This window comes from Chanos chanos, chromosome 10 (genome assembly GCF_902362185.1).
Source record: "Chanos chanos chromosome 10, fChaCha1.1, whole genome shotgun sequence".
NCBI classification, from domain to species: domain Eukaryota; kingdom Metazoa; phylum Chordata; class Actinopteri; order Gonorynchiformes; family Chanidae; genus Chanos; species Chanos chanos.
In genome coordinates this window covers 11,220,841-11,248,381 of record NC_044504.1, presented here as the reverse complement: position 1 = coordinate 11,248,381, position 27,541 = coordinate 11,220,841, and the positions used below count along the sequence as shown (strand labels likewise).

At 38.5% G+C, this 27,541-nt stretch overlaps 3 protein-coding genes across 3 annotated transcripts in view; all 3 read right to left on the bottom strand.

Moving 5' to 3' along the window:
• Window positions 1–5,761: 5,761 nt before the first annotated feature.
• Window positions 5,762–8,746, bottom strand: LOC115823025 (magnesium-dependent phosphatase 1-like). The gene is made up of 6 exons (XM_030787021.1): window positions 8,543–8,746; window positions 8,058–8,121; window positions 7,802–7,909; window positions 7,215–7,322; window positions 6,913–6,998; window positions 5,762–6,512 (listed from the first exon to the last, which is right to left on the bottom strand). The coding sequence occupies exons 1-6, from the start codon at window positions 8,574–8,576 to the stop codon at window positions 6,424–6,426; spliced, it is 489 nt and encodes a 162-aa protein (XP_030642881.1). The 5' UTR covers window positions 8,577–8,746; the 3' UTR covers window positions 5,762–6,423.
• A 1,723-nt stretch (window positions 8,747–10,469) lies between these two features.
• On the bottom strand, window positions 10,470–19,117 carry LOC115822789 (angiotensin-converting enzyme 2-like). Its single transcript, XM_030786707.1, has 18 exons — window positions 18,926–19,117; window positions 18,523–18,681; window positions 17,917–18,010; window positions 17,430–17,573; window positions 17,103–17,215; window positions 16,887–16,992; window positions 16,504–16,601; window positions 15,973–16,145; window positions 14,566–14,792; window positions 14,067–14,211; window positions 13,707–13,805; window positions 13,454–13,576; window positions 12,861–13,039; window positions 12,616–12,674; window positions 12,072–12,172; window positions 11,719–11,835; window positions 11,075–11,269; window positions 10,470–10,578 (listed from the first exon to the last, which is right to left on the bottom strand). Exons 1-18 carry the CDS (start codon window positions 19,115–19,117, stop codon window positions 10,470–10,472), a joined length of 2,433 nt encoding a protein of 810 aa, XP_030642567.1.
• A 3,854-nt stretch (window positions 19,118–22,971) lies between these two features.
• Window positions 22,972–27,541, bottom strand: part of cltrn (collectrin, amino acid transport regulator) — an 8,384-nt gene continuing 3,814 nt past the window's right edge. The window contains exons 4-6 of the mRNA XM_030787023.1: window positions 26,721–26,837; window positions 24,152–24,346; window positions 22,972–23,144 (exon numbers count right to left, since the gene is read on the bottom strand). Coding sequence (XP_030642883.1) covers window positions 23,003–23,144; window positions 24,152–24,346; window positions 26,721–26,837 — 454 coding nt within the window. The 3' untranslated portion in view covers window positions 22,972–23,002. The remainder of the gene's footprint in view (window positions 23,145–24,151; window positions 24,347–26,720; window positions 26,838–27,541) is intronic.

Here is a 27,541-nt window from a genome sequence, read left to right as displayed (position 1 = left end):
CTTAAAATAATTATTATAAACGTGGGTATTTTCTCGTGAAAATTCAACATGTATGATGATAACAATTATTAAAAAATCATCAGAGAGCATAAACATTGTTAGGACCACAGGCCTTTCAACATCAGAAAAAAAATCAAGGCAGACACTCATGAATGCTTATTCATTCATTAGTCACATAGTCTGGTCAGACTGGAAACCATACCAGTACCAAGTGCAATGCATACATTTTAATGATGCTATTAATGATGTAATTTTAACGATGTATTAAAATAAAACCAAAATATATGATCAGGGTGTATATGGAAGAGAAGACACAGAGACTGTCAGATTTCTGAATGAATGATGTGTACCGGCATGATGCCAAGGATGAGGAGGGGGATAATTATTTCAGTGATGGAATTCTTTATCATCTGTGCTACCCTAGCAACACCCTATGGAAAAACACCCTCTGAGGCTGTGCACCAGACTCAGAATTCTGAGACACAGCAGTTTCTCAGAACCCTGAAACAAGTCACAATGTGCTCTCCCTGTCTATCTGTCCATCCCTGTCCAGTGTGTATCCACACTGAAACCACAAAATAAAGCAGTATTTCCTACAAATGTTACTACTGTTCTCACCAAGGAGAGCAGAGGTGATACAGTGCCATGGCTGTGCTATATGTTTATGAATGTATTTACATCTTTTGCAAAGGCAGTCTCCCACCTCATGATCACAAAATCTTTCCAACCTTTGAGGAGGGCTGCTGGTACCACCATCACAACCAAGGAGACTACAAATTCCAGTAGGTTCCAACCACTCTGTACAGGTGACACTAAACCATTTAAAATCACTGGTAAGAAAGACACTAAGTGAAGACAAAAGAATTCCAACGAAAAGACTAGCATTTCAAAAGAGCGTTCACATTTATTATACATTTGTAAGTCACATTAAAATAGTAATAACTGATTACAGAACGCGCATGGCTCTAAATAAAAGGGGAATAGGCTTTTCAGACAAAGCAAAAGCCATGATACCACTTGAAGAGGACATCTCAGACAAAGACTGTGAAGACAATCTCCTCCCACATGTTAAACACAAAATTAAATTTCTTGGTATTCAAGGTAAAAATAACCATGAGACTTCATTTTTTGTTAGCTCACAGTTAGTTCAACGTTGGTGTCATCCAGCCTTACAAAAATACTGAATTGCCGCGAGCAGGCTTAGGGGTCAGGGAACTTTTTTTTTTTTTACCATGAATTGTCAAGTAAAACAAAATTCTGAGAAGAAATTTTTCAAAAGCAACCAGAGCTATCTGCCGCTCATTACATAATGCTTGTGGCTGGTGGCAGTGAAGTCCAAGCTAATTTTCCTTTGTGAAACCCGCTGACATGCAGGCTAACTGTCGCCTACAAAATACAATGCATAAGATGTGCCTTATGCCCCGAAAGAGTAACACCAAAACTATTAAAATATATAATAGTTAAAATATATAATATAACCAATTAAAAAATGGATCAATCATAAGATTTTTTTTTTCTGAAAAAGCAGAACAACACATTTAGAAAATACGGCAAAAGCTACGCTATTGAACAAAACATATGTTTGTTATTTACGTTACAAATCTTACAACTGTAACTGTTAGTTATAGTTACATTGCAAATCTGACATTGCAGCTCATCTTCACCCCCCCCCCCCCCCCCCCTTATGAAGCCAGAGCTCAAAGTTGACATTAGCTTAATTAGTCTATATGATTCTGACACAGAGATCATAATGCCAGACACTTAAACAGCAACACCACACTTAAACATTGAACATCTAACCACCTAGGAAATTGTGATATAATGTGACTGAAACTGAATTCTCCAGGCAAGACGTTTGTGATATAACATACTTTGATAATTCTGTCAAAGAAAGGGGTTGATGATGTGGCTAGGGGTATCTGATTTATGTTGGAAATAGAATAGGCTATAGGCCTAGATACAGGGTCCAAATTCCCTCCATTCTTTCACGCACCGGTAGCTTATCCATAGCTCTGTGGATGACAATATTAGGAATAATGAATGAGTTCATGAACAAGTCAGCGATTTCAGGTTCGCCGTTGTTTTCACAATTCTCTACAGCAGTGTTTCTCAGTCCTGCTCCTGGGGGACCCCTGCTCTGCACATTTTCCATCTTCCCCTGCTCTACCCACCTGGCTGAACTCATCAGTGGCACTTTTGATTGGTTGAGCACACCTGCTCAGCCACTTAATCAAGAGCATGTTAATCACACTAATCAGGTGTGTTCGGAGCGAGGATAGATAGAAGATATGCAGAGCAGGGGTCCCCCAGGAGCAGGATTGAGAGACACTGCTCTACAGCATCACAAACAGAAACAGCGAAGGGGAAACTGCCACAAATGTTCAAGGTTAATATAAGTCTACTAAATCATCTAGTGACAAGACTGTGTATAGAGTATAAATTCACTAAGCAACACATTCTCAGGAAACTGATTTTTTTTTTTTTTTTCACAAGAAACTGATTATGCTGATGTGAGAGAGAATAGCTTGATCTATAAAGATACCTTGTTACACATGGCACCAAATATTACCCAAGGGAACAATTATGAAAACATGGCTGATGAAAATGGAAAACAGCTGTTGTATTTCTGGAAAGGTCTGGGTCATTGGATTATAAATGATACAGAGCAGAGTCTCCCTGGGGAGATGCATCTACTGTTCTAAATTAGGATGTAGCATGATTGACCATTTTATAACAGATATGGTGTCAGACTCTATTGATGCTTTTACTGTCACGCATCAAATGCCACTGTGTGACCACTGTCAAAATTGTCTAAAATTCTGACCACTGCTAAATGGTGATGATGCTAAAACTGACGAATTAAATGACTGAAAATGAAAACCCAGAATTAAAACTCTGAGAGCATTAAAATGAGTATGACCAAATCTGAAAAATAAATACGTTAATTAATTAAGTAATTAATAATAAAAATAATAATTTGTTATGCTTAATTTCCTGTCCTCTAATTATATACTAAACTTTGACAGAGTAAATTCAGTGACCAAAGATAGATAACAATTCTGAAGACTGGTTTACAATTTCAGACATTAAATGAGAAGTTCTACAGAGAAGATCCAGTCATTAATGAAAGAAAAGAAGAGATGAGTAGTTTAAAGAGGGTTGTAGAATTTCAAAGAAAAATCTAAGGGCTCTCTAAAAGAAAAGACAGAGAACCAACTAATCAGGATTTAATGACTCAAATCATGTAATAATGCCTCAAATTCTTCAAAAGAACAAAGACTACTCCAGCACATGAAAGAAGAAATATTTGAGAAGAGAGTTGGATAAGATTGAGGGGAAAATATAAAAGTTATGTAAAAGATTTCACAGCCAAAGTCTAATATTACCAGCACAAGTTGGCAATGCTATTAGGAGGTTAGGGAACAACTCAACCTGATGTTCTTTATATTCCGTTTAAGAACAACTGACCATATCACTAATTTACATATCAACTGCATTAAGTGTTCACTGTCAGAGCAGTGTGCCGTAAACCGTGGATGTTCTTATGTCTGATTTATCAACCCACACTGTACACTAAGGGAGGCATGTGCTGTTATATTTGTGCTTAACCTCGCTATGCATTAAGACCAAAAAAGAACAATAATTCAAAAGAATTACTGAAAGTAATCGGTCTATTGTTATAATTTTGTCTGATTTATGAGCCAAGATTAAAACACAGCACTATGGGAGTCAGTGATCTGTTCATAAAACAGTAACTTTATTTAAATGATCATCATAAGAAAAATGGTTGATCCAGTCTTAACCTATTTCAATCGAACAAAAGAGAAAGGTGTGTGTGTAGGGGGTGGGGGGGGGGGGGCAGATTAACCAAACACTCTTGACTTACCCATAAAACTTACATAGATACAAGAATAAATCAAAAGAATTACAGGAAGCACGGCATCCAAACAGTGTAGGCAACAAAATGTTGAAACTCGGTAGTTCTGATCAAATTCTTCTGTCCGATTCCTGAATCTAGGAGCTTCCCTGCTAGCTGGAACACATGCCTGATGACCCACAATCACAAAACAGGAGACATATTTAACTTTGATATGTAAAGGGACATTTTGCGTGTGCAGTTAAGTTGAGGGAGCTGTTTTGTGTATGCAGTGTTTCATGTGTGCAGTAAGCTGGAGAAGACATTTTACAGTACTATGAATATAAAGATAATGGCAATCCTTATGAGATCCAATGTAAAACATGTAAAGTCTGCATACTCTAATTGGTCAAAACACCATGGGAAAGCAATGAGAATTATTAGTATGCATTGTGATTTTGTCAGAGAATTTGATTCATTTTGGCATGATGGTTTATTATATAGATTAATTCAGCGTGGAATGGCTGGGGAAAAACGTGATATTGCAACAGAAAGTATGCATTAAGAACTGGAAATTACAGAACAGAACTCTCTCAGCAGGGGTGGTGAGTGAGATAGGATTGTTAACATCACCATAAATGTTTTACAAGCAGGATGAGACCACTGTGAAATGCCTGGCCATACTCTGTATTTTACTGAAATGATGTGCCTGTTCTATTTGGGTGAATTAGTTCTGTTGTCAACCATAGAACAGGCACTACAGCAGAAACTGTCAATTTAGGAGCAGCACTGTGAGAGATAAGCTCTGACAGTCAATCTAGACAAAACCAGAATGAGGACTTTCCAAAGGTGATCCAAATCCCTGAGAAACAAGTATCAGTTTTATAAAGAGGAGAGACCTTAAACTGTACCAGTTATAATTATCTTGGTAATAAAATAAATGATAAGAAACAGGTTTCTTGGGGAGTTTCATTTCGTGAAGGCTCTGAAAAATCAAGCTAGAAGGATTTTATATGCCAGCAGAACAAAATGTGAAAAAAAAATAAAAATCTGGACAAAATTATTAAAATCAATCATAAATATAGTGCCTCTGTTTGAAGGTAATGATTTCATATTAATTTTCTTTTTAAACTGGAATAAAAAAATCAGGAGCAAATCAAAAACACAAAAACAGAGAAAAAAAGAAAAAAAATCAAATGAGGTTGATCATAATTTCATAAAGTATGAAGCCCCTCTGGCTACTCAGCTCTCCACAAGCCCACTAATACCCATCTACAATCAGGTCCACCCCTATCCCCACCTATGGCTCAAACTGAATTCTTCAGGGCACTGATTCTTCAAGCTGCCAGCATCACCACATTTACAAATGTATTTATCCTCCTTCATAAAAACTGTGACTGAAAAGTTATGGAAGTGCTAAACAATGACTGTCTAGTCCCTTATAAGACATCACAAACATTTACGTGAGAGTGTGGGCTTGATAGTTGGAGACATCTTTGATTAAAACAAACTCAGTGCCTCAAATTAAATTAGAATAACAATGACCAGGATCTCATAATGTGATGAAGTAAAAAAAAAAGATTGCTGCAATTTCCCTCACTAAACTATGACAGATATTCTTAGGCTGGAAGAAGACTACTGAGTTTACTGTTTTCCACAACTTCTCCTTTTCTTTTCGTCTTCTTAAGAGCTAATTTTATGCTAATGCGAGTTCATGGAACTACTCACTCACTCATTTTCAAAGCTGCTTATCCTAATTAGGGTCACTGGGGGTGCTGGAGCCTATCCCAGCACTCATAGGGCGAAAGGCAGGGAAACCTCCTGGACAGGTCGCCAGTCCATCGCAGGGCAGACACACATACAAACACACTCACACCCACATTCATACCTAGGGGCAATTTAGTGTTTCACGGAACTAATTTCAGTTTAAAATGGTCAATCTTTTTTTTTAGGGCTCCCATGCAGTCGCCAAATAAATCTAGGCCAAACTAACATTTGAGAAGATACAACAGTGGATTTGTAGAGCGCATCTGATGCTTTACACAGTTTACACAGCGCTAACCAACACAGCTACACAGGTCACCATGTAAACACCCAGTCATTACAAAGCCTCACAGAAACTCCTCTGGCATTTGGAAATACATGTACAATACAGTCTATGTAGAATTCATTACCAGTTCAAACACTGACAAATATATAATCCACAATGTACATAATAATGAGAATCCTAAAATGCCCCAATAGAAAACAATCCAGGTCTCTTACTACATAGATAGAACGCTAAAAACACCTACTGTAAATTTCAGTAAATTTCATACTTACATACTAAACTGTAAAAAAAATCTTTCATTAGATTAATATTAAAATACAATGCGTAGTTCTACATTTAACAGTTAATACGAAAAGTGCTTAACACATTGTGGTATTTAATAATGACAGTTTGTGCATGTAAAATGAGGTCTTGCTTAAAGCAGCAAATAAACATTGTGGCACCACACTGCTCTCCACTGTATGAAATCAGCACTGCAGCAATTCACTGGATTAGACTGGTAGAGGAGAGCGGCGTGTTAAGACGGAAGATTCTTCCTGAACTCCTGTAGTTCTTCATTAACTAATTCAGAAGTGATCCCACTGGGTACTAAGACACAGCGCACACCTAGAAAAGAAAGATGATGTTATTCAAAGACCAAATTTTTACTTGAAGAGTCAGGAGACCACAGTACTGACAGCGCTGTTTGTGTATGGGAGTTGCTTACTGATGGAAAATTTTCCTGACATACTCAGGGTTTTTTTGGGCTCTTGCATATCTCATCCCAAGTGTGTAACCACAGTGTTTATGTTTGTTGAGATGTCATTTTATTTGGAGAGAACCAGGTGTACTGAAGTCTGATTTTTGTGTATGTGCACATTCTGTCATTGTAGGAAGCCTGAAAAATGATAACCAGCTTACTAAATAATTTTCTGAAAACAGTAATTTTTCAATAACCTAATTTCACTGACTGTAATAATTTAGATCAGGTTGTATTAACTCAAGCTCTGAGGACAGGATACCTTACCAAGTTTTTCGACTTCTATAATGTTCCCTTGGTCATCGTCAAAGAACATCATATCGCTGTACTGGACTCCACTGGCTGCTTTCAACCTAAAACCAGACGACACTACACTTCAAGTTGCTTGGACCACAGTGTGCCAGAGTAGTTTTCCCTTTCACTCACTCCTTTACACACACAAACACACACACAAAGTGAGTGAGTGAGTGAGAGAGAGAGAGAGAGAGAGAGAGAGAGAGAGAGAGACACACACACACACACACACACACACACACATACGTTTTCATAATTCACTTCCATCAATATACCTTTTAAAGTGTTTGACCTTTGACCCTGGATATATCTCCTTGAAGGAAATGTATTGGTTGAGATTGAAGAGTGACAGCAACTGATTGGCTCCATCCACTTCCCTAGTGCTGAAGAGAAATGGAAAGGTTGATAGGAAAGCCGAGTCTGAGTAACTGGAGGAGGATTAGAGTGATACAAGTCTCTCACTGCCAGACACAGCATCATCTCATTCCCCTTGACTCAAGCCATCTTTCATCTAATAAGCCTTGGTTTTAATTAGTTTTAGTAAAAAGGAAAAAACAAAACAAAAAACAAACAAACAAACAAACTGGAAAACAATGGTCAGTCAATAATATTTGAACGGCTATCCTATCTTCACTTTCAGTAATTTGTTATGGCCACTGTCAGTCTGCTTTTAAACATACAGTTTACATTCCCTATTAAAGCAAGGCTGTTGCTGACAATACACAGAAGCACATTTTGCATCTGGCAAAGAGCATCAAGAGTACAAAAATCCTCCTCGTTTAAAAACATTGCAACTGGATATTTAACACAGTAGCAAAGATATATTTAGGACAGATACATTAAGGTCATGACATGAACTGACCGTGAAGCAATGCCAATTCTGAGACCCTGTTCATGGAGAGATCTAAGGACCTCTTCCGTGTCGTCATACAGTGAGATATTGACACCTCTTGAGTCCACAACTTTCCCACTACAAGAAAGAAAAATGCGAGTATGGATTGAAAGAGTGATAATGATAGCACACACTCAGCAAAACTCGAAAAAAAAACCCACTTTAACATAATAGAAGGCTTTATTGTGCACCCCCAGCTGTACTGCGTATAAAGTAATGTGTGTACCTCTGTTTTTTGCGGAAAGGTGGAGAAACATAGGTGTCCACCCAAAAGGGCCACAAGGTGCAATCTGATACAAGTAAAAGAATTCGTTTGACATTTGTTCAGATTTCATCTGATATGTGAAAACTGTCAGACCTTCACTATAGGTCAGCCATGCTACACCGCCAGTAACCTGACCATTTGACGGTATCTTAGAGCTACTGAGTCATATGCGCCGCTAGTGAGTTATTTTGAAAACTTAATTTAAGATACACATGACTGAGGTTCACACAGGGCTATCTGCTGCAATTTTGTGTTGTGTTTTGTGTTATTGCACCTCTGTAAACGTTTGAGGGATAAATAGTCGATATTAGACCGTCGTGGTTCACTAATGCACTGGCGCCTCCAAACATTTCTTACGTGTAGGCTACGCATCCGCTGTAGCCTATAGCCGAACTGATCACAAGTGTTTCTATGAAGGACTTAATTAAAGCGAAAGATAGACTTACCAAGGTCAAATACAACTAATTTAGGCTTAAACATGTTTCAGTTTTGCAAAGATCTTTAACTTTTTCGATTCGATCAAATCATCCAAAGCTCTAGGATGATTATTCATATCCCTGAGTAGGTTCTTGGGTAGTTTCTTAGTTGTATAAGAAATTACATTCTCTCACTTTTATGAATGAAATTTTGAAATGAGATTTTATGGAAATACTGTGTCGTTCTGCTTCTCTGGCGAAGTCCAAGTTCCTGAAACGTCGCTGTATGGTTTCAGGGATTGTCTAAAAACTTCAAAAGCAGGACGAATTTGTTGAGTTAATTGACAAAATTAAATATTTGCGTTTGTTAAACTTTTGTGAATTTTACGGACGAATAAATCGGTTCTGTGCCTCATCTTTGTGATGTATTGAGGAAATACATATCATCGCAAGGCTGCTATTTATAATTATTTTAGTTTGTTTATTTATCTATGTATTTGAAGTCTCCGGAGGTTTAAAGCACAACCTGAAAGTTTCGGAGAATAAAAGGGATTTCTTCTGAATTCTGAATTCTGATTTTTTTTTTTTTTTTACCTTTCTGTGTGTCAATTCTTGAGTATATGTCTGCTCAGGAATCAATCAAGCCAGAATTGTTCGAGCCTGAATAGTTTAGGTATGATCTTTTAGGACGGTCCCTTAATGAACAACGTGCGGCCATATCGACGTCAAAATCCACGTTTCGCCTTGCTTGGCGTCTTAAAATAAATAAATAAATAAATGACCCTTTTAACTTTTTGAAGGTTATGGACTTACTGAAATGCAAATAGCAACGCAGAATAAATATAATTTCTAAAATTACAATCAAAAGCTGGCAAACAATATCAAAATATCTATGTTTAATCCACAGGACATATGTTTTTACATAACAGTGAAGTTTTATTTCTTGTTTTGTTTGTTTTGATAAGCAATACTATAATTAATTTGATAAATAATTTTATGTCATCAGAATTGTGTGCTACACGTGCACGCACGCACGCACACACACACACACACACACACACACACACACACACACACAAACAGAGAGAGAGAGAGAGACTTCTGAATAACTTCAGTGGTTAGCAGTACAACTCCAAAAGTAAAAAGAAATGGGAAAGGAATGACTCTGACTACAGAGGAAAATTAGTCCCTGCTAAAGCCTATGCTGCTGAGAGGAACACAGTCCTGTCATTTGAGGGAAGCCACACATAGGGAGTATATCTCTCACACAGACACAAATAAACACAATTATCAGGGACACTTATGTGTGACAACAACAGCATGAAACTACAGGTCGTACGAGCGAGAGAGAGAGAGAGAGAGAGGGAGAGACAGACAAAGCGAGAGACAGAGAGGAGGAGCATTTCAGTTAAAAAAAAAAAAAATATATATATATATATATATATATATATATATATATATGTATAATGTCACCAGAATTGAAAGAGCAACTTAATATGTGTCACAAAAAATACAAAACCACTTATGCACAATTTTATTTAAAAAATAAAGATTCAAAATCACACCCATTTTATCATGTTATTAATCCAATAGGTTTTTGCAGACGATATTTCAAATAGCAGTTTGTCTACAAAACAAAAAAACAAAAAAACAACAACAACAACAAAAAAGAGACAGAAAAAAAGAAAAGAAAAGAAATTCTGTCTATTTCAGAATTTATTTAGTATGAAATGTTATATTCATACTAAATAAATAAAAAAAAATCAAATATATCCTACAATAAAAAAAATTAAAAATATATTTACATCAAATACTGCGAATGTACATACACAATCAAATGACAGATTAATACAGACCCCAGAATATTATAATTAATGCTTTTGTTACATGCGGTAAGGCACCAGTTAAAACGATAAGCTTTAATTTCTTCTGATTGTCACATGATCCACATTGTGAATCACACCTTAGTTTGAAGATTATCATCATCTTCAAAGGTTTTATTTGGGACTCCTTCATGATAGCTCTCACTGTCGGAAGACTGCACTTCTTCCTCCTTTTTTGATTTCCTATGACAAAAAGAAAAGTTAATGAACAAAATAAATAAACACTTTCCCTAATCAAGCACTCTGGACGAAAAGTACCTATCTTCCATATGCTGCTGGCTTTAATGAAAATGATGTTAAGATGAAAGATTAACCTGCTGTCGCCAGCTCAGCCTATTCTAACTTGTTAAACATTATACATTCACTTCATTCAGTGTTCATTCCTTCAGACCTGGTCATTAATGTATTACATATAAAGCAAGTACATCGAAAAAAAAAATTTATTATTAAGACTGAAGAAAGCCTGATCTTGAAAAAAATAACAGGTTGGTGAAGTTCTGAACTATTGTCTGAACTGTTGTGTCTTGTCCAAACTATTTCTCCTGTGAGAATTTCAACCAGTTTTTAGTTGAGATCAGGCCTGATGTCGGATTTACGTCGATAACTGGAAAGTGACTTCATTCTTATTTCTCTCTCCCCTCTTTCTTTCATTCTCTCTCTCTCCCTTTAGTTCTCTTACTTGTGTCGGTTCAGGAATCCAGAGACGACAAGGAAAATGCCCAAACACACCACAACACCCATCACCACCCCAAACACGATGAGCCATGTATCCACGGCAGGATCCGAAGGTGGGGACAAGGTTGCTTGGAGACCTTCAAACTCGAGTGTGTCATCACCAAGGAGGAAAACACTGTTGATGCGTCCACGAGACAACCTAGGGGGGCAAAGTGAAGCAAGAGCTAAATGAAAAGACATTCTGTGATTTAAATGTGGTCATAATCATTGCAAAGCCATTCCTGGATCATGTTGTGCTTTGGCAGTATGTCCAATAGACAAGCTGACAGAGCAATAGACTTCAAAAGGAAATGAACATTTCTTTGGCTCTCGAATTGGTTCAATAACCATCACAAACAACTGTCAATAGACACGCTGATGTCTTTTTTTAATGTCAGTATTACCTTTTAAATAAACAGATTATTCTAAAACACACAAAGAACCAAGCAATGCCCGTCAAATAAGTAATGCAACAGGTACATTTGGTATTGTTTCAATCAGTTGCTTAAAATAATCCAAGACAACTGAGCCTATTCAGCACAGAGTTGATTTATAGACAGTAACAGTTGTTTAATGAGCTGAAGTCAGTGAGCTGTATGCTGGTCTTACCGAATGGCAGCCTCTACCTCAGCCTTTGGGATGGTTTTAACTGGGTTTGCTGGATCAGTGACAACAAAATAGAATGAGATCCTGGGTGTCTCTTTGTATATATGGATGTCCTTAGACCTACAGAGTAAACGACAGGGAAATAAATTTATGCTGACAGAAGGGTTCTCTGCATAAGGTACACCAGTTTGGGGTGGAATTTTCCTCCTTTTTTAAGTCAAACTTTTCTTTCTTTCTTCGGTTTATTTATTTGATTATTTTCCTAAATTTACATGTCTCTTTGGTATTTTACAGAGTAGATGATAAACAATGATTCCATGCATTCCCACAAGGATCATAGAAACTGCGGTTCATACATGAAGTCAGTCTGCTGCCCCTTCACTGTGGTGTAGTACTGACGCATAGCATATGCCATGGCGGTCTTAAAGAGGTACAGCTCATTCTTGTTCCACTGGTACTGTGAGGAGAGAACAAAGCAAACCGAGCAGTGAACATTCAAAATTGGTTTCCAACGGCCTTGTCTACGCCAATCAGACCTAAAACAAACAAACAGACAAACAAACAAAAAAAAACCTAAACACAGATGGTGATCTCAGATGATGTCTGATTGGTCTCAGGCATAGTTTTCCTCACTGTGATTATGGCCAGACCCGAGGAGTATCCCACAAAGCAGGACTTTTCAGTTAGATGAAAGTGAGGGCTATCCATTAGGATCATCAAAAGTAAAACTGAAGCGTTCCCAGCCTCTCAATCTCTCTTTTTTTTTCTTTTACAGTGTGTATCTTAATTAAGATGGAGATTACCTCATCTCTGAGAAAAACATTTCATCATTTCACCTGAGCCAGAGAGCTTTTTCCATAAGGATATCTGAATGCTAGAAAGTGGATGTTGTTAAATTACCGCTTCATCTCCCAGCGCAGCCTTCAGACTCAATCTTACTTTGAAGGCATCCTCTGAATCTGCAGAGGGAAACACAGAGCTGTGAGTAACTCGCTGCCCACATCTAAAATATGAGTGAAAAGATGTGCTTGAAGAACTGAGCCACTGTCTTGTTTTTAGTCATGGGATAGATGACGCCTCCTCCTGTATTTATCTATTTATCTCTCTACATAGTAATGTAGCCACCTCATCTGAGCACAACTCACAGGGATCCACTGAACTTCTCCATCCTGCCATCCTGTTGTTTTTCTGATTCTCCTCTTTCAGCCAATCATAGAGCGTGCTGAAGTAATCCAGCAGTGCAGTGGAATTCATCCTCCTTTCCCCTGCTATCTGTTCCAGAGCTCTGGTCCAGGACTGGGATTTGCCAAGCTGTAGCATGGCCCTGTTTCACAGCAAAACAGTCACAAAATGTCTTACCACATGACACAGAGCATTGCATAGTAAAAATAATTTGATAAGATGTTCTGCCTTTATGGCTGCTCTGAGAAAAGATGTACATAAGCCAAAACCATGGCTGTACTGAATCTTCCTACAGTCGAACACAAAGTGTCTGTCCTCTGGGACCGGCAGAGTGCATTTATAAAATACATAAACACTGAAAATCATATCATGAAGAATTTACAAAATGTCTTTTGCAGTTCCTCAGGACATGCAATAGAAAATGGTTTACGATTCTGATGTATTTTATCTCTGGCACAGCGGTGTAGTCCTACGACTGCAGTAAAAACGGCTTTCAATGCCTAGGACTGAAACTAAAACAGTATTATAGTCTTAGAAATGTGATCTGAAGACTCACTTCAGCTTTTGGCCAGCTTCAGTGGAGTTTGTGATGTCACATTTGAAGAGCGGCCCAGTGTGTCCCGCAGCCTTACAAAGAGCCGCCTGAAACTGGAACTGGTAAACAGTTCTGGTGAAGTACCTGTCAGAGGAAGAGGGAGGGAGTTTGTAAAATGTGTTAAGACATGCAGTCTCAAGTAGCCTATATCTTTTCACAGAACTTGATATGGTTCAGATGCATTTGCTTTCTGTATATTGATTGGATGCTTCACCTGATGAAGGAGAAATCATTGGAGACGTGGTACAATGCAGGTGGATCACAGTATGACTCATCTCTTGGTAATGGCTCCACCACCCCCACTAAATCTCTCCTGTGAAAAGGAGAAATTTTCATTGATCAGTTTTTGAGGCAGTTCACACTTGTTTCTGATACTGAGAGCGACTACTGCAACTTAAGGTGCAGTGATGGTTTAATGAGGAATTAACCAGGCACATTTATACTAAACTTTTGGCTCTGATTCCTCGCCCACGGGACTACGGTTACTTCTTATCCCTTCCTAGCCAACGAGTTCTCTTATGCATTCCCAGGCATGAGAGCACTACGCACGTGACTTAAGCCCTGTTGAACTTACTTCATCTCCCACCATCTAAGCATCCATTCATTCTTGGGGATGTTACCCTGGAAGACCTGCCACCTCCACTCCTCCAGCATGTAGGTGAAAGGCATGGTACCAACAATGGTCAAAGCCTGTTTCAGCAGAAAGTTGATCTCTGTCTCTAAGAGAGAAAAGAGAGGCCCTTTAGATCAAACAGCAATTAAATACATGGTCTTTATAGTTAATTAAAAGCCTTCAGAGCCAATCCTCTTTAGTTCCACTTTAGTATCTGCTTGTAGGAATTACCTGTAATGAAATATTTATAGTACTAATATATAATTCATAATGATATGACTATCTGAGTTTCCTGTTTTATCCTTAGGTCAACCCCTCTCTGAAAATCAGATTGTGGCTATGTGAAAGAAAAGTCATACCTGAGGCAAAATAATGAATTTCAATTAGATTTAAAGTACAGCTTTTTTTGCTATATCTAAAGACTTTGTGCCTCAGTCCTCACTTTGAGGCTGTATAGTACCTTGGTCATCTGTGAAACCTGCTGGCAGAAGCCCTAAAGCTTTCAGGTGTTTGGGTGTAGCGGCAGAGAGAGACATGATCTCTCCCACAGCTTCGTGGAAACCCTCATTGGCCCCATCCCTCAGGAGGTAAGGCAGGTGGCGGTACGCCATGTCATATTTGATGTGCCCCAGCTCATGATGAACTGTCAGGAAATCATCCATGTTGATCTTGGTACACATTTTGATTCTGTGCGGAGAGAGAGGAGCTCTGATAACTATGTGAGCTACTGGAGAGGGCTTTTGTCAAAGTTTGATTTAATTGAGATAAATAGGTACTGCATGAAAGAACACAGAATTAATTGGGCAGGGTTAAAAAAAAAAAAAACTTTTGTGAGAAGACATCCCAATTTGTCTTCATTTATTTCCACTTTATGACAGTGTGTTATGAGGTGTCCTTAACTGTCCTCCTAATCCACCTCTCTCTCTCTCTCTCTCTTACTCACTCTCTCATTTGTTGTTACCACACATTAAAAAGACATACACTAGAGGCCAACCGTTTAAAATGATTTAAGTGAGTCTGAACAATTACAAGAAGCCGAAGCATGAACTTTAAAGCACTAGCTTTCAGCTTGATGATGTAACAGAAACACCTAACCAGCAACAGGGACTGTTGCATGAAGGATATAACCTACCCTGTTATGGCAGATGTCAATATGTGGTTTTCACAAAAGAGCGATTCAGAGAGAAAGGGTTTCAAAGATGCTACGAAAACACAGTGGGAGACTTGACTGGGTTACATAAGTTCAGAGCCTCAAGAACCATCGCATAAATCATCTGAAACTAAACTAAAAACTAAAACTTTCTCCATAACCATCTTCCACACCTCATGGATTCTTTTGGCATTTCAGTTAGTCAGAGAATTCAGTATCATTTACATAATATATCATTCAACAGTCATTTCACCTATGTATCTGGGGTTTCATCAATGACTTACATCATTTTTATGATAGCAACAATACTGGGCATATTTATTTTTGTATGATTTCATTCCTTGGTAATGGTAATGTAAAGATCTCTCCACAAACCTAATGCTTAATTTTGATTTAATTTTAAGTTTAATTTTCTTTATATTTTGACTCAGTCTTGTTTCCCAATTTATTAAGTCTCCCTTTATTCTTATAGGTTGCCACAGAAACTGGACCCATGCATCGTCTGCACAGATGCACCTTTGATGCTCTCAGTCCCTAAAGAAAGGTGACAGGCCCAGTACCCTGTGCAGGTCACTCGCTAAGATCATGGACAGTCTTGCTCTTTGTAACGATCAGCTAAGCCAGTAGCATCACTGAGATTTAGAATCATAAACTCAACAGTGATGTGGAGTGGAGTGTGCTACAGTGCCACCTTACTGCAGGATTGTGCTCTCCTACCTGTAGTCTTTCCTGTTGCCCATGTCCCAGGCTGTGGGGTGACACACCACACTCCTTCCATCCGTCGGTTTCTCCAGCATCGAGTTGCTCCAGAAGTTTTCGAACAGTGGTTCCAAACCCACCGACATGAAGAATTTTTCCGCTTCATCAAACATTTGTCTGACCGTCCAACCCTAGCCAGGTACGGGTGGACAAACAGGATAGAATCAAAAGCCGTCTTCTAAAATTCAGGACGTTTTCCTCAGATTTATTTACACATGCTTTGATTTTTGTAGTGTCAAACCAAGGCTGATAAACTGAATAACATAGCCCATATCAATCATGTTGTTTTGAAATATGGTAAGTTTACTGTGAGAAGTTGAGTCTTAAAATCATCAGGGTGCATATATCTCTAAATGACCCTTCAATGGCACACAGTTGTGACAAATGATCATTAATTATAACTGATAACCAACCAGCTGTTCAGATATTTGGTACCGTAGTGCCTATGTGTAAACATCCTCGTATATTTGAAAATACTGAAATTCATACCTGTTCAACCATCGCATTAGTCACATCAATGTCAGGTTTGTTGGGAAAAGGAACAGTTAATGGATATAGATTTGTCCAAAATCTACCCCACATGTCACCTAAATGAAAAACAAAAGGAACAAATTAAAACTGAAAACACACTTAAACTTCTCTCTCTCTCTCTCTCTCCCTCTCTCTCTCTCTCTCCCTCTCTCTCTCTCTCTCTCTCTCTCTCTCTCTTTATTTATTTATTTACCTACTTTTTTGTTTATTTATTCATTTATTTGTGTGTGTGTGTGTGTGTCTGTGTGTATGTATGTGTACATGTGTACGTTCATTTCTTTGGGTGGATTTCTCTAAACCATAGTATAATCCCTGATTACAATGCCATATAAAGGTCATACCAAGCAAATGTGCAGGAAGGCCTCCCTCAGGGTGTATGTGACCTGGGTAAACATCATGCAGCTTTGCCCTTACATAGGCATGGAGCTCCTTATAAAGTGGCATGATCTGAAAGATTCAAAACACTCATATTTGTTACTGATATGACACTTTTCAATCTTTTTAAAACTAGCCAGCAACTAGCTACCGAAGCGCCATACAGTTATGTTACTTGTTACCTCCTGGTAGATCCTGCGAACATCCGTCATTAATTCGTCTCTGGTGTACTTGTACACCCCCTCATCTATCGTCTCATAGTTTGACCTCCAGTAATCTCCATAGTCAGCGTAACCTGAACAGATTTTAGGAGTACATCAGTGTCTTACATTGGCAGTGTCTGTTCTTCTACATTACATTAAGCACTGAACAACCTGTTTAATGTTTAAAAAGCAGGTTTTCCACAGTCTTGGTGGTCGCTAGCTAGTGTTTGACCAACACTTTGCTGAGTCGTTCAAATAATTAGGATTTGGGCAGACTTTTTTTTTTTTTTAAGCCCTGCTGTGTACCGTTCAGTCTGGCAGCCTCGTTCTTCAGGTCGACGTAGTCCTCGTAAAGCGGCCTCATCCTCTTGCCCACCTCCACCCTCCAGCCTTCCCACACATGCAGACGCTCATAATAGTCCTTACTGTTGGCCATCACACTTTCTAGGCCTGAAAATAGAGTCACAGAGAGGGTGGGCACGTGAAGCAAGGGACAGACCATCCACACATTTGTGTGTTTGACAATAACCAGAGCAAATTGAGTTAATGTTGAATTGATTCTATTAATGATCAAAATTAACTGGTGAACCTGAAAGAGGAACTGAGAGGTCAAATAATACTCTTTGGCCTCTTATTTATGGGCGCGATCTATTATGCAATAGCAGGAGGAAAGTTTTGCTGAGGCAGCTGCAATTAAACAAAGTTCGCTGATGATAATTGGATAGGTTGGATGAAATGAGTTTGGCAAGTTCACACTCTTATTTTACAGTAAATGTGAGTGACAATGACATACCTGGCTCCAGGGTCTGACAGTCAAAAGGGTCGTTCGCTTTGCACACTGTTCCCGTGCTGTATATGGTACTCATTTCGTTCATCACCTTGTTGAGCTGAGACAATACAAGAGCATTAAGCTTAGGTCAAATCACTACTGCTTACAGCATGTGGTTAAGTCTCAGTAATGCCACATTTACTCCCTTTGCTTTGTCTCCTTTTCTTTAAGACAGAACATGTCAAAGCAACTATCACCGATTCATTTAGAATAACTTCAGTAATGTAGGGTGAAGCGAGCGAGGTCACTGAGGTCGAACTTTACGGTACTAGAATATATAGTTACGTGAACCTGTCTTCATGAATCTGACGGCAAACATGTTATTTAACGATTCAAAAAATATCACTATGAAAAGTATAAATCAGGACGACTTAAGAGTATCAGTCTTTGTCCCACAGGGACAAACCAGATAGCATTCTATTAGTGTCTTACAATATCCACTCATCCAAAATCATGACATGACTAGTATTCTAGGCCCTACCATAGTGAAAACTCTCACTCTCTACAACAATCTACAAATAACACTCAAGTGATTTGGCCTTATAGTCAGACACAAGAAAAGAAACTCACACGATCATATTTATCTTCCGATAATGCTCCAGAGCCTTTGTCCTGCAGTGCTATCAGCTGTAGTTTGAGTTCAGGGTCACTGATCTGATCAACTGGATATGCGCTGGATGCCGCTGATGCCTTGCTGTAGAAGGAGCTCCATACGGCACCCTTCTCCGACTGAGAATGGTCAAACAAATGTGTTACACATATCGAATGCTTGGCCTAAAATCAGTTATTTTGTTTTATATATTTTTATAAAGCATCTGTAGTGTGAAAGCATTTTTAATCCTTTCTTGGAGAGAGCATCTGAATGGAATATTCCTGGCAGTTATTTGTTCCAGTAACACAAAGAGGAAAATTACAAATTGAGCAGAGAAGGCTTCCAGGTAGACCATTGCAAAGGTGTTCTGTGAGTACTTACCACTTTGTCTGCATTTTCTGTAGTTATGTTAGTGTTGTATTCCCATGATGCCACCGTATAATCGTACACCAGGATCGTGGCATTGTCATCCACCCTCTTGAGGAACTCTCGGGCCTCCTGCTCTATGGTAGCATGGGCCAGTACACCCAACACAGCGCTCAGTGTCAACACCAGGAGAAGCCTCATAGACATCCTGCTCTCATATCCCACCATGAACTCTGTGAGAGAGGGAATATTGCTCACAAACAGCTATATCTGCAATAACCCCCATCCTTTGCACTTTGTACAGCAATCATAGCGCAAAGATGTTTCTCCAGCGTCAGTAATTACATTTTGTAATCTGAGATAAGGGAAATGGACATGCTATTCTTTTAAGGCCATAAAACATTTAGGCACCTGTTTGGAATATTTATGGACTGTATTTCTTCTTGTTCTTCTTGTTGTTGTTGTTCTTATAATTTAATAATAATAATAATAATAATAATAATAATAATAATAATAATAATAATAGTAATAATAATGAGAACAAGAAGTAGAACAAGAAGAGGAGGAAGAATTAGTGGCAGCAGTAGTAGTAATAAGTAGTCCTCTCATCGTGGCACTTCATTGTGTCAGTGGTTGGTCGTCTCAATATTAAAGTTCCTACCAGTCCTCCAGGAGAGCCAGGATCTTGGGAAGGATGTACCCACTTCCATGCAGCATTGTTTTGATGAGGGCTGTTGCCTCATTCCTTGTCGATCACTATGATATCTGGCTGCCTTGCGGGGGCCTTCCTTTCAGCTCTGATGTCCATGTCCTACATGATTTTTACCCTGTCATCACCTGTCACTGGTTCAGGATTATGCAGCCGTGTCTTAGGATGTGTTTCGATTATTATTATTATTATTATTATTATTATTATTATTATTATTATTATTGTTGTTGTTGTTGTTGTTGTTGTTGTTGTTGATGTTTCTCCAAATTTGGTTGCTAACATTCAGACCTAATTATGCTAAAGACACCAAAAAGAAATGACCCCTGGTGCACTGCCATGGTTGAGGGCTGATATTCCAGTGAAAGTAGACAGTGAAAATTAATGCTGCACCAATGTTATCAAACATCTCAGCATTATCATATAAGGATATTATTGAAATGACTACATTCACTTTTACACTTTCTTGCTCAAGTTTGTTATAGTTTGTTAAGTGGGTTAAGTGCTGTTTAACACAAGGCAATTTGACATCATTGGTATGAGATTCTTTTCAACGCAAGAATCTAGTCACAAAATTCACCACTTGGGTTTATGACTAAAACAGTAAAATCTAGTTTACCTAACACCAATTTCCCATCATATTTTATGTTGAAGTTTATGAAAAATGATTATTTGTATGTTTATGTTTGTTGACTGTCCTCAAAAACTGACACAGTGGGTATCTAAATGTTTCTTCAAAAGACTCCGTGTAGCTTTGGACTTTCGTGCACCTCTGAAATAATATGTCTGACTTTGCATGGGACGAAGGTGTTTTTGCTCCAGTTTTCAGACAGACAGACCGCTGACTGCTTCAAATGTTTTTAAAGGTATTTATTACAAAACATGGTATGGTCAGGTTTTTTACATTTGATTTATTCACTTATTTTTAATGAAGATCATAACAAGAAAATCAGAAACAATTTGTCTTTTTCTTCTGAGAGTAATCTGACCCTCCTCTCTGTGGTGATGAGTGACAGATAGATTATTTGTGTGTGTTACCTCATTTTAACACCGCGGCCTGTCAGACAGCTGGTTCCCCAATTGGTAGTGAAAGAGAATATATTATTGAAAATAAATTTGTTTTAGGAAAATGTATGACTAACAAGCTGTATTGCCTCTGAATTGTAATTCAGTCATTCAAAAACCCACACATGACTATACTCCTAAACATATAAATATCCTGACCGCTGTAAGCTGTCTTTTGGGTAGGCTTTTTATGCATATTACACATGACAAGATGATGTTGTAGCCTGATAGCTCACAGCCCAGTTTTGGTCCCCGAAACGAGCCTGACTAACTGGATTCTATGTCAGTTTATTGGGATGACGCAGGTCTTTTATGAAGATAAGAGTGATAATGGAACAAGTACAAGGCTAGTATACTGCTCACTCATCTGATAAGAGCAAAGCAGTACTCTGCCCCCCACCCCCACCCCCACCCACCTGAGGGAAGGCACGTGTCTGTGTATGTGTGCCACAGTGAACAATGGGGAGTGGGGGGGGGACTATTTTATCTATATATTTACATTACACAAAAGAGATAAAAAAAAAAAACTTGCAGAAATATTTGTCTTCTTCCTTGATGATATCCATTACTTCTTTAGTTAGTCTTTTTTTTTTAAATTTTGGTTGATTGGCAGTTACTTATTCATGTAAAGAAAAGCAGGAAAGTGAATTTTAGTAGATGGTTAATATGTAACCCAGCACAATCTGGAGTCTGTATTCTGTAAAAGTATAAATGATTTGTGACGATGAAGAAGCTCTTTCCATACTATATTGCCTGCAGTGATAACACTGCAGAGCAAGGTCCACTTCAGTTAGTGTTTAATTCAAGATGATGAGAATTCTTTTAGGCTCTGTTGGATTTCACCATCAGCGGTCCAAATTACAAATCCTCACTTAATACGAATGCGCATTTCTCTTCTTTGTTTCTGACCATTCTTCCCACTGTTAAGTGACACGTGCCTCAAAACATTAATATTTTTGTCTGTTGTGGAAATATATCATGTGGTTGTGGAAATATATCATATTTATTCATCAATACGTCGTGTCATATTTATGGCTTGGATTGAGTGCTCCTCATGACTTAAAGTAATTCTCAAAACACAAAGAAACGTTACTAAACAAAGGCTGATTGTTTCTTATCTGAAGTTGAAGGCAAAAAGGTACCGCTGATAAAAATGAGAACACAGTGATATATCAGACAGGGCAGGCCTTTGGAGAGTTCACTGACTGAATTTCTTCATGTTTAAGTTTAGGTTTTATAATTCTACATAACATGCACAACGCAATAAGAAATCAATAATAAAAAAAAAAGAAAAAAAATAAGCGAAGAAATGCTGCAAATTGTTCCTCAAATAGTTAGGCTCCCAAATTATTGATTTCCACACTTTTTTTTTTTTACATTTTTCAAAAGACAGATTACAATTATTTGATATCATATATGTGATTGTTAGAGAAACACAAGTGGAGCCGTAATCTAGACTGTGTGTATCACAGCTGTTTAGACACTTTAAGCATGACAAACTATTCTGTATTTTCAGAGACGTTTTCACATGAACCTACTGCAATTTTTAATATAAATAAATTTAATTCATTTACATATGAGGCAATCACATACAGTATTGATGTAGTTTAGGGTATCTAAGGTAAAAAAAAATTTTTAACCTTAAATACCCTGAGGAATGAGATGATGTTTGTGAATAAGTCAGTTACTAAACCAAGAGCATTACCTATTGAAACAGACAGGGGGCAACAGAGATCTCAGTGTTCTCTACTCAGTCACAAGTTTGTACAAAAGTTTATGATATTAATGTAAAAATGTCTCATAAAGAGGAATGTCCTCATAATTACATTAATCTGCTCTCATGTTTTTGCATTGCACTAGGGTAAGTATAATACATGCAAAACGGAGACTACCACGTATAATTTGTGGTAACGATGACAACAAAAAATACATACACACTCACAAAAAAGCATTTCAGCATTGTGACTTCACTTTTGAAGAATGCACCAGCATGTCAGAGATGATTCATATAGTTATGACACTGCCGCCTAGTTTGCTCCAAATAAACATATCCATATAGAACATGTAATGAAGCTAAGAATACAAAATAGTGACTGGAAAGATTTGCTTTTACCTGATACAATGTAATAGCAGTATTTGTATTTGTGAGGAGACTGGAACAGCGATGTAGAGTGATGTAGAATGAAATGATTTTTGTATTGTATATTTGTATAAATGGATCTTGACATGTATATTTTTAAAGTAATTGTAAAACTGTCCAGTTGCAGAGATACACCGTGGGGTTTTGTGCCTGTCTTGTGTAGAGCTGAATGTGTGTTTCCTTAGAGCTTGGTGAAGCGATCGTCATCCACAAAGCTTTGATTGTACACACCGTCTTTATCTCCGAGGCCCGCCATGCCGTTTCCTACACTTCTCATGGTCTCTTCATCGCTCACTAAGTCATTCTCTTTTTCCTTGGTTTTTCTGTGAGAGACATGAATTAGACACAGGTATTGATGACACAGATTCGTTCTGAATGAGATCATCCCTTTTTTGACATGAAGTGTAAGGTATTTGGGATTGAAAAATTCATTGAGAGATTTTTTTGAAAAAAGAACTGTATGAAAAATGAATGATAAAGTATAGTCAAGCTCAAGTTACAAATTTCCTAAATTTCAACATAGACACTTGGTGATAATGAAAAATAATATTTGGGACATTCGTGGCTGAATGCGTACATGGACTGCCACAAACACATTTCAGCCTGTGGTGGCATTTAAAATCAAGTGTGTTTATGTCTCTGACAACCTAAACATTCTGTGACCCCTTAAATTTATAGCCTGCAACCCATTTCTCTTATGGAGAAGCAAAGGTGATGTTTGGTATCAAACTGAAATAATATTTTTTTAAAAAGTTTGATGTATAGTGGGGAGTGCAGGTGGTGGAATAATAGAAACTTGACAGCTTGAAATCAGGGACTCTATTCAGACCGTGGAGTGCTGAGGCAAAATGCTGAACCATTCCATAAGACCAGTTTAAAGCACAGCCTTCAGCATAAAGGTGTATATGTGATAGTGTGCCCATTAATCGCTGAGCTGTATCAATATTTCCATTAGATGATAATTATAAAAGAAAAACAATCCACTGTTGAAAACTATCTGGGGTAGAATTTGGTTAATCATTGATCGAATATTTTAAATCATTGAAGGTGTCATAGGCCATTCTGCACTGTAAGCTGTCTATGGAGAATCATAAAACTATGGACATGTGCAGATTTGCCAATCATTGCTCTAACAATGCTGACAGCTGACAGATTTATTTTTAACTCTTATCTATAAAAAAAAAAAAAAAAAAAAAGTTGTTGAAAGTTGTGCTACTCATTTAAACTTTTCTAAATCACCTGTAAGGATATTCCCTTACTGCTGGTGTTTTGGCTATTTTACCCAAAGAGCCCAAAGACTCAGCATTGCCCTGTGCTAGCATCCACTCACCGGCTCTTTTGGATAAAGGTAGATATGAGTATGGCGACAATGCCTGCACACACAGCGCCAATGACGACCCCGAAAACAATAAGCCATGGTGGGGTGGTGTACACCACTGGCGCTGCAAATGTTGGGGGAATGCCCACAAACTCAAGTGTCTTGTCAGTCAATAAGAAGGCACTGTTTATGCGATTCCTGGATTTTCTGGAAAACATAAATAAAATAATTAATAACATGAAATTAAACACACACATACATATAAATATGTTTAAATATAAATAGATGATATGATATATATATTGGGCATATATATATACAACACCATCCACACTCCGCAGAAAACCAAAGGAGGATGTTTAACACACCCATACTCCACAGAAAACCAAAGGAGGATGTTTAACACCACCCACACTCCACAGAAATCCAGAGGAAGATGTTTAACACACCCATACTCCACAGAAGACTAAAGGAAGATGTTTAACACACCCACACTCCACAGAAAACCAAAGGAAGCTGTTTAACACTGCTCATACTCCACAGAAAACCAGAGGAAGATGTTTAACACCGCCTATACTCCACAGAAAACCAAAGCAACCTGTTTAACACCACCCATACTCCACAGAAGACCAGAGGAAGATGTTTAACACCACTCACACTCCACAGAAAACCAGAGGAAGATGTTTAACACACCCATACTCCACAGAAAACCAAAGGAAGATGTTTAACACCACCCATACTCCACAGAAAAACAAAGGAAGATGTTTAACACCGCCCATACTCCACAGAAAACCAAAGCAACCTGTTTAACACCACCCATACTCCACAGAGGACCAAAGGAAGATGTTTAACACACCCATACTCCACAGAAAACCAGAGGAAGATGTTTTACCACCACCCATACTCCACAGAAAACCAAAGCAACCTGTTTAACACACCCATACTCCACAGAAGACCAAAGGAAGATGTTTAACACCACCCATACTCCACAGAAAACCAAAGGAAGATGTTTAACACACCCATACTCCACAGAAAACCAAAGCAACCTGTTTAACACACCCATACTCCACAGAAAACCAAAGCAACCTGTTTAACACCACCCATACTCCACAGAAAACCAGAGGAAGATGTTTAACACACCCAGACTCCACAGAAAACCAGAGGAAGATGTTTTACCACCACCCATACTCCACAGAAAACCAAAGGAAGATGTTTAACACCACCCATACTCCACAGAAAACCAAAGGAAGATGTTTAACACCACCCATACTCCACAGAAAACCAAAGGAAGATGTTTAACACACCCATACTCCACAGAAAACCAAAGGAAGATGTTTAACACCACCCATACTCCACAGAAAAACAAAGGAAGATGTTTAACACCGCCCATACTCCACAGAAAACCAAAGCAACCTGTTTAACACCACCCATACTCCACAGAGGACCAAAGGAAGATGTTTAACACACCCATACTCCACAGAAAACCAGAGGAAGATGTTTTACCACCACCCATACTCCACAGAAAACCAAAGGAAGATGTTTAACACACCCATACTCCACAGAAAACCAAAGCAACCTGTTTAACACACCCATACTCCACAGAAGACCAAAGGAAGATGTTTAACACCACCCATACTCCACAGAAAACCAAAGGAAGATGTTTAACACACCCATACTCCACAGAAAACCAAAGCAACCTGTTTAACACACCCATACTCCACAGAAAACCAAAGCAACCTGTTTAACACCACCCATACTCCACAGAAAACCAGAGGAAGATGTTTAACACACCCAGACTCCACAGAAAACCAGAGGAAGATGTTTTACCACCACCCATACTCCACAGAAAACCAAAGGAAGATGTTTAACACCACCCATACTCCACAGAAAACCAAAGGAAGATGTTTAACACACCCATACTCCACAGAAAACCAAAGCAACCTGTTTGACACACCCATACTCCACAGAAAACCAAAGGAAGATGTTTAACACCACCCATACTTCACAGAAAACCAGAGGAAGATGTTTAACACACCCATACTCCACAGAAAACCAGAGGAAGATGTTTAACACACCCATACTTCACAGAAAACCAGAGGAAGATGTTTAACACCACCCATACTTCACAGAAAACCAGAGGAAGATGTTTTACCACCACCCACACTCCACCGAAAACCAAAGGAAGATGTTTAACACCACCCATACTCCACAGAAAACCAAAGGAAGATGTTTAACACCACCCACACTCCACAGAAAACCAGAGGAAGATGTTTAACACCGCCCACACTCCACAGAAAACCAAAGCAACCTGTTTAACACCACCCACACTCCACAGAAAACCAGAGGAAGATGTTTAACACACCCACACTTCACAGAAAACCAGAGGAAGATGTTTAACACCGCCCACACTCCACAGAAAACCAGAGGAAGATGTTTAACACACCCATACTCCACAGAAAACCAGAGGAAGATGTTTAACACACCCATACTCCACAGAAAACCAGAGGAAGATGTTTAACACACCCATACTCCATGGAAAACCAGAGGAAGATGTTTTACCACAACCTCTCAGAAGCCTTACCTCACAGCGTTCTCTACCTCCGCCTTAGGGATCAACTGGGATTGATTTTGAGGTGACATCACCACAAACCAAAATGATACCCTCTCCGTCTCATCACAGATGAGGATGTTTGACAAACTGGAAAACACACACACATACACACACACACACACACACACACACACACACACACAGAGAGAGGGGGGGGGGGAGACAAACACCATTAAACCCATGTGGACAAACACTGTGCCAGGAAGAAGATTCTAGGTTTTGTTGCTTGTAAACTTGTGCAAACAGAGCAGTGATATCCTTTTACAGAATTCATATATCAGTAATCATCTGCTAATGATGCTTTGTCCTACTGGCACAGACGTTTATGACAAATGGAAATTTCCCATAAGAAATAAACACTCCAGGTAAGTGTGTCCTAAAAAAAAACAAGACCTCGTTTTCTGCAAAGAATTAAAGACCTCACACGAGTTTCAGAGCTTTTGGGTAATTAGTTCTAGGCTCTGTGACAACACACACACGTACACACACACACACACACACACATGCACTAAGAGCAAGGTTGACAGTACTACAATGATTTAGCACAAGAAAGTGGTATAAAGCCAAACTGCTACTCCTGTTTGCCAGCTACGTCTATATGTGATATGTTAACCTTACTGTCAAACAGGGTAGACTCAGTGTTAAAAGACAGAGACAATTATTTTACCTGAGAGTTAGCTGGCTAGTGCAATTAAGTTCTCTTTCAATACCTAGTGTGGGCAGAACAGTTGTAGCTTAATGGGTCACTGATTACATTGGCCATAACCCAGCTTACAAACTGTCAGGAACCA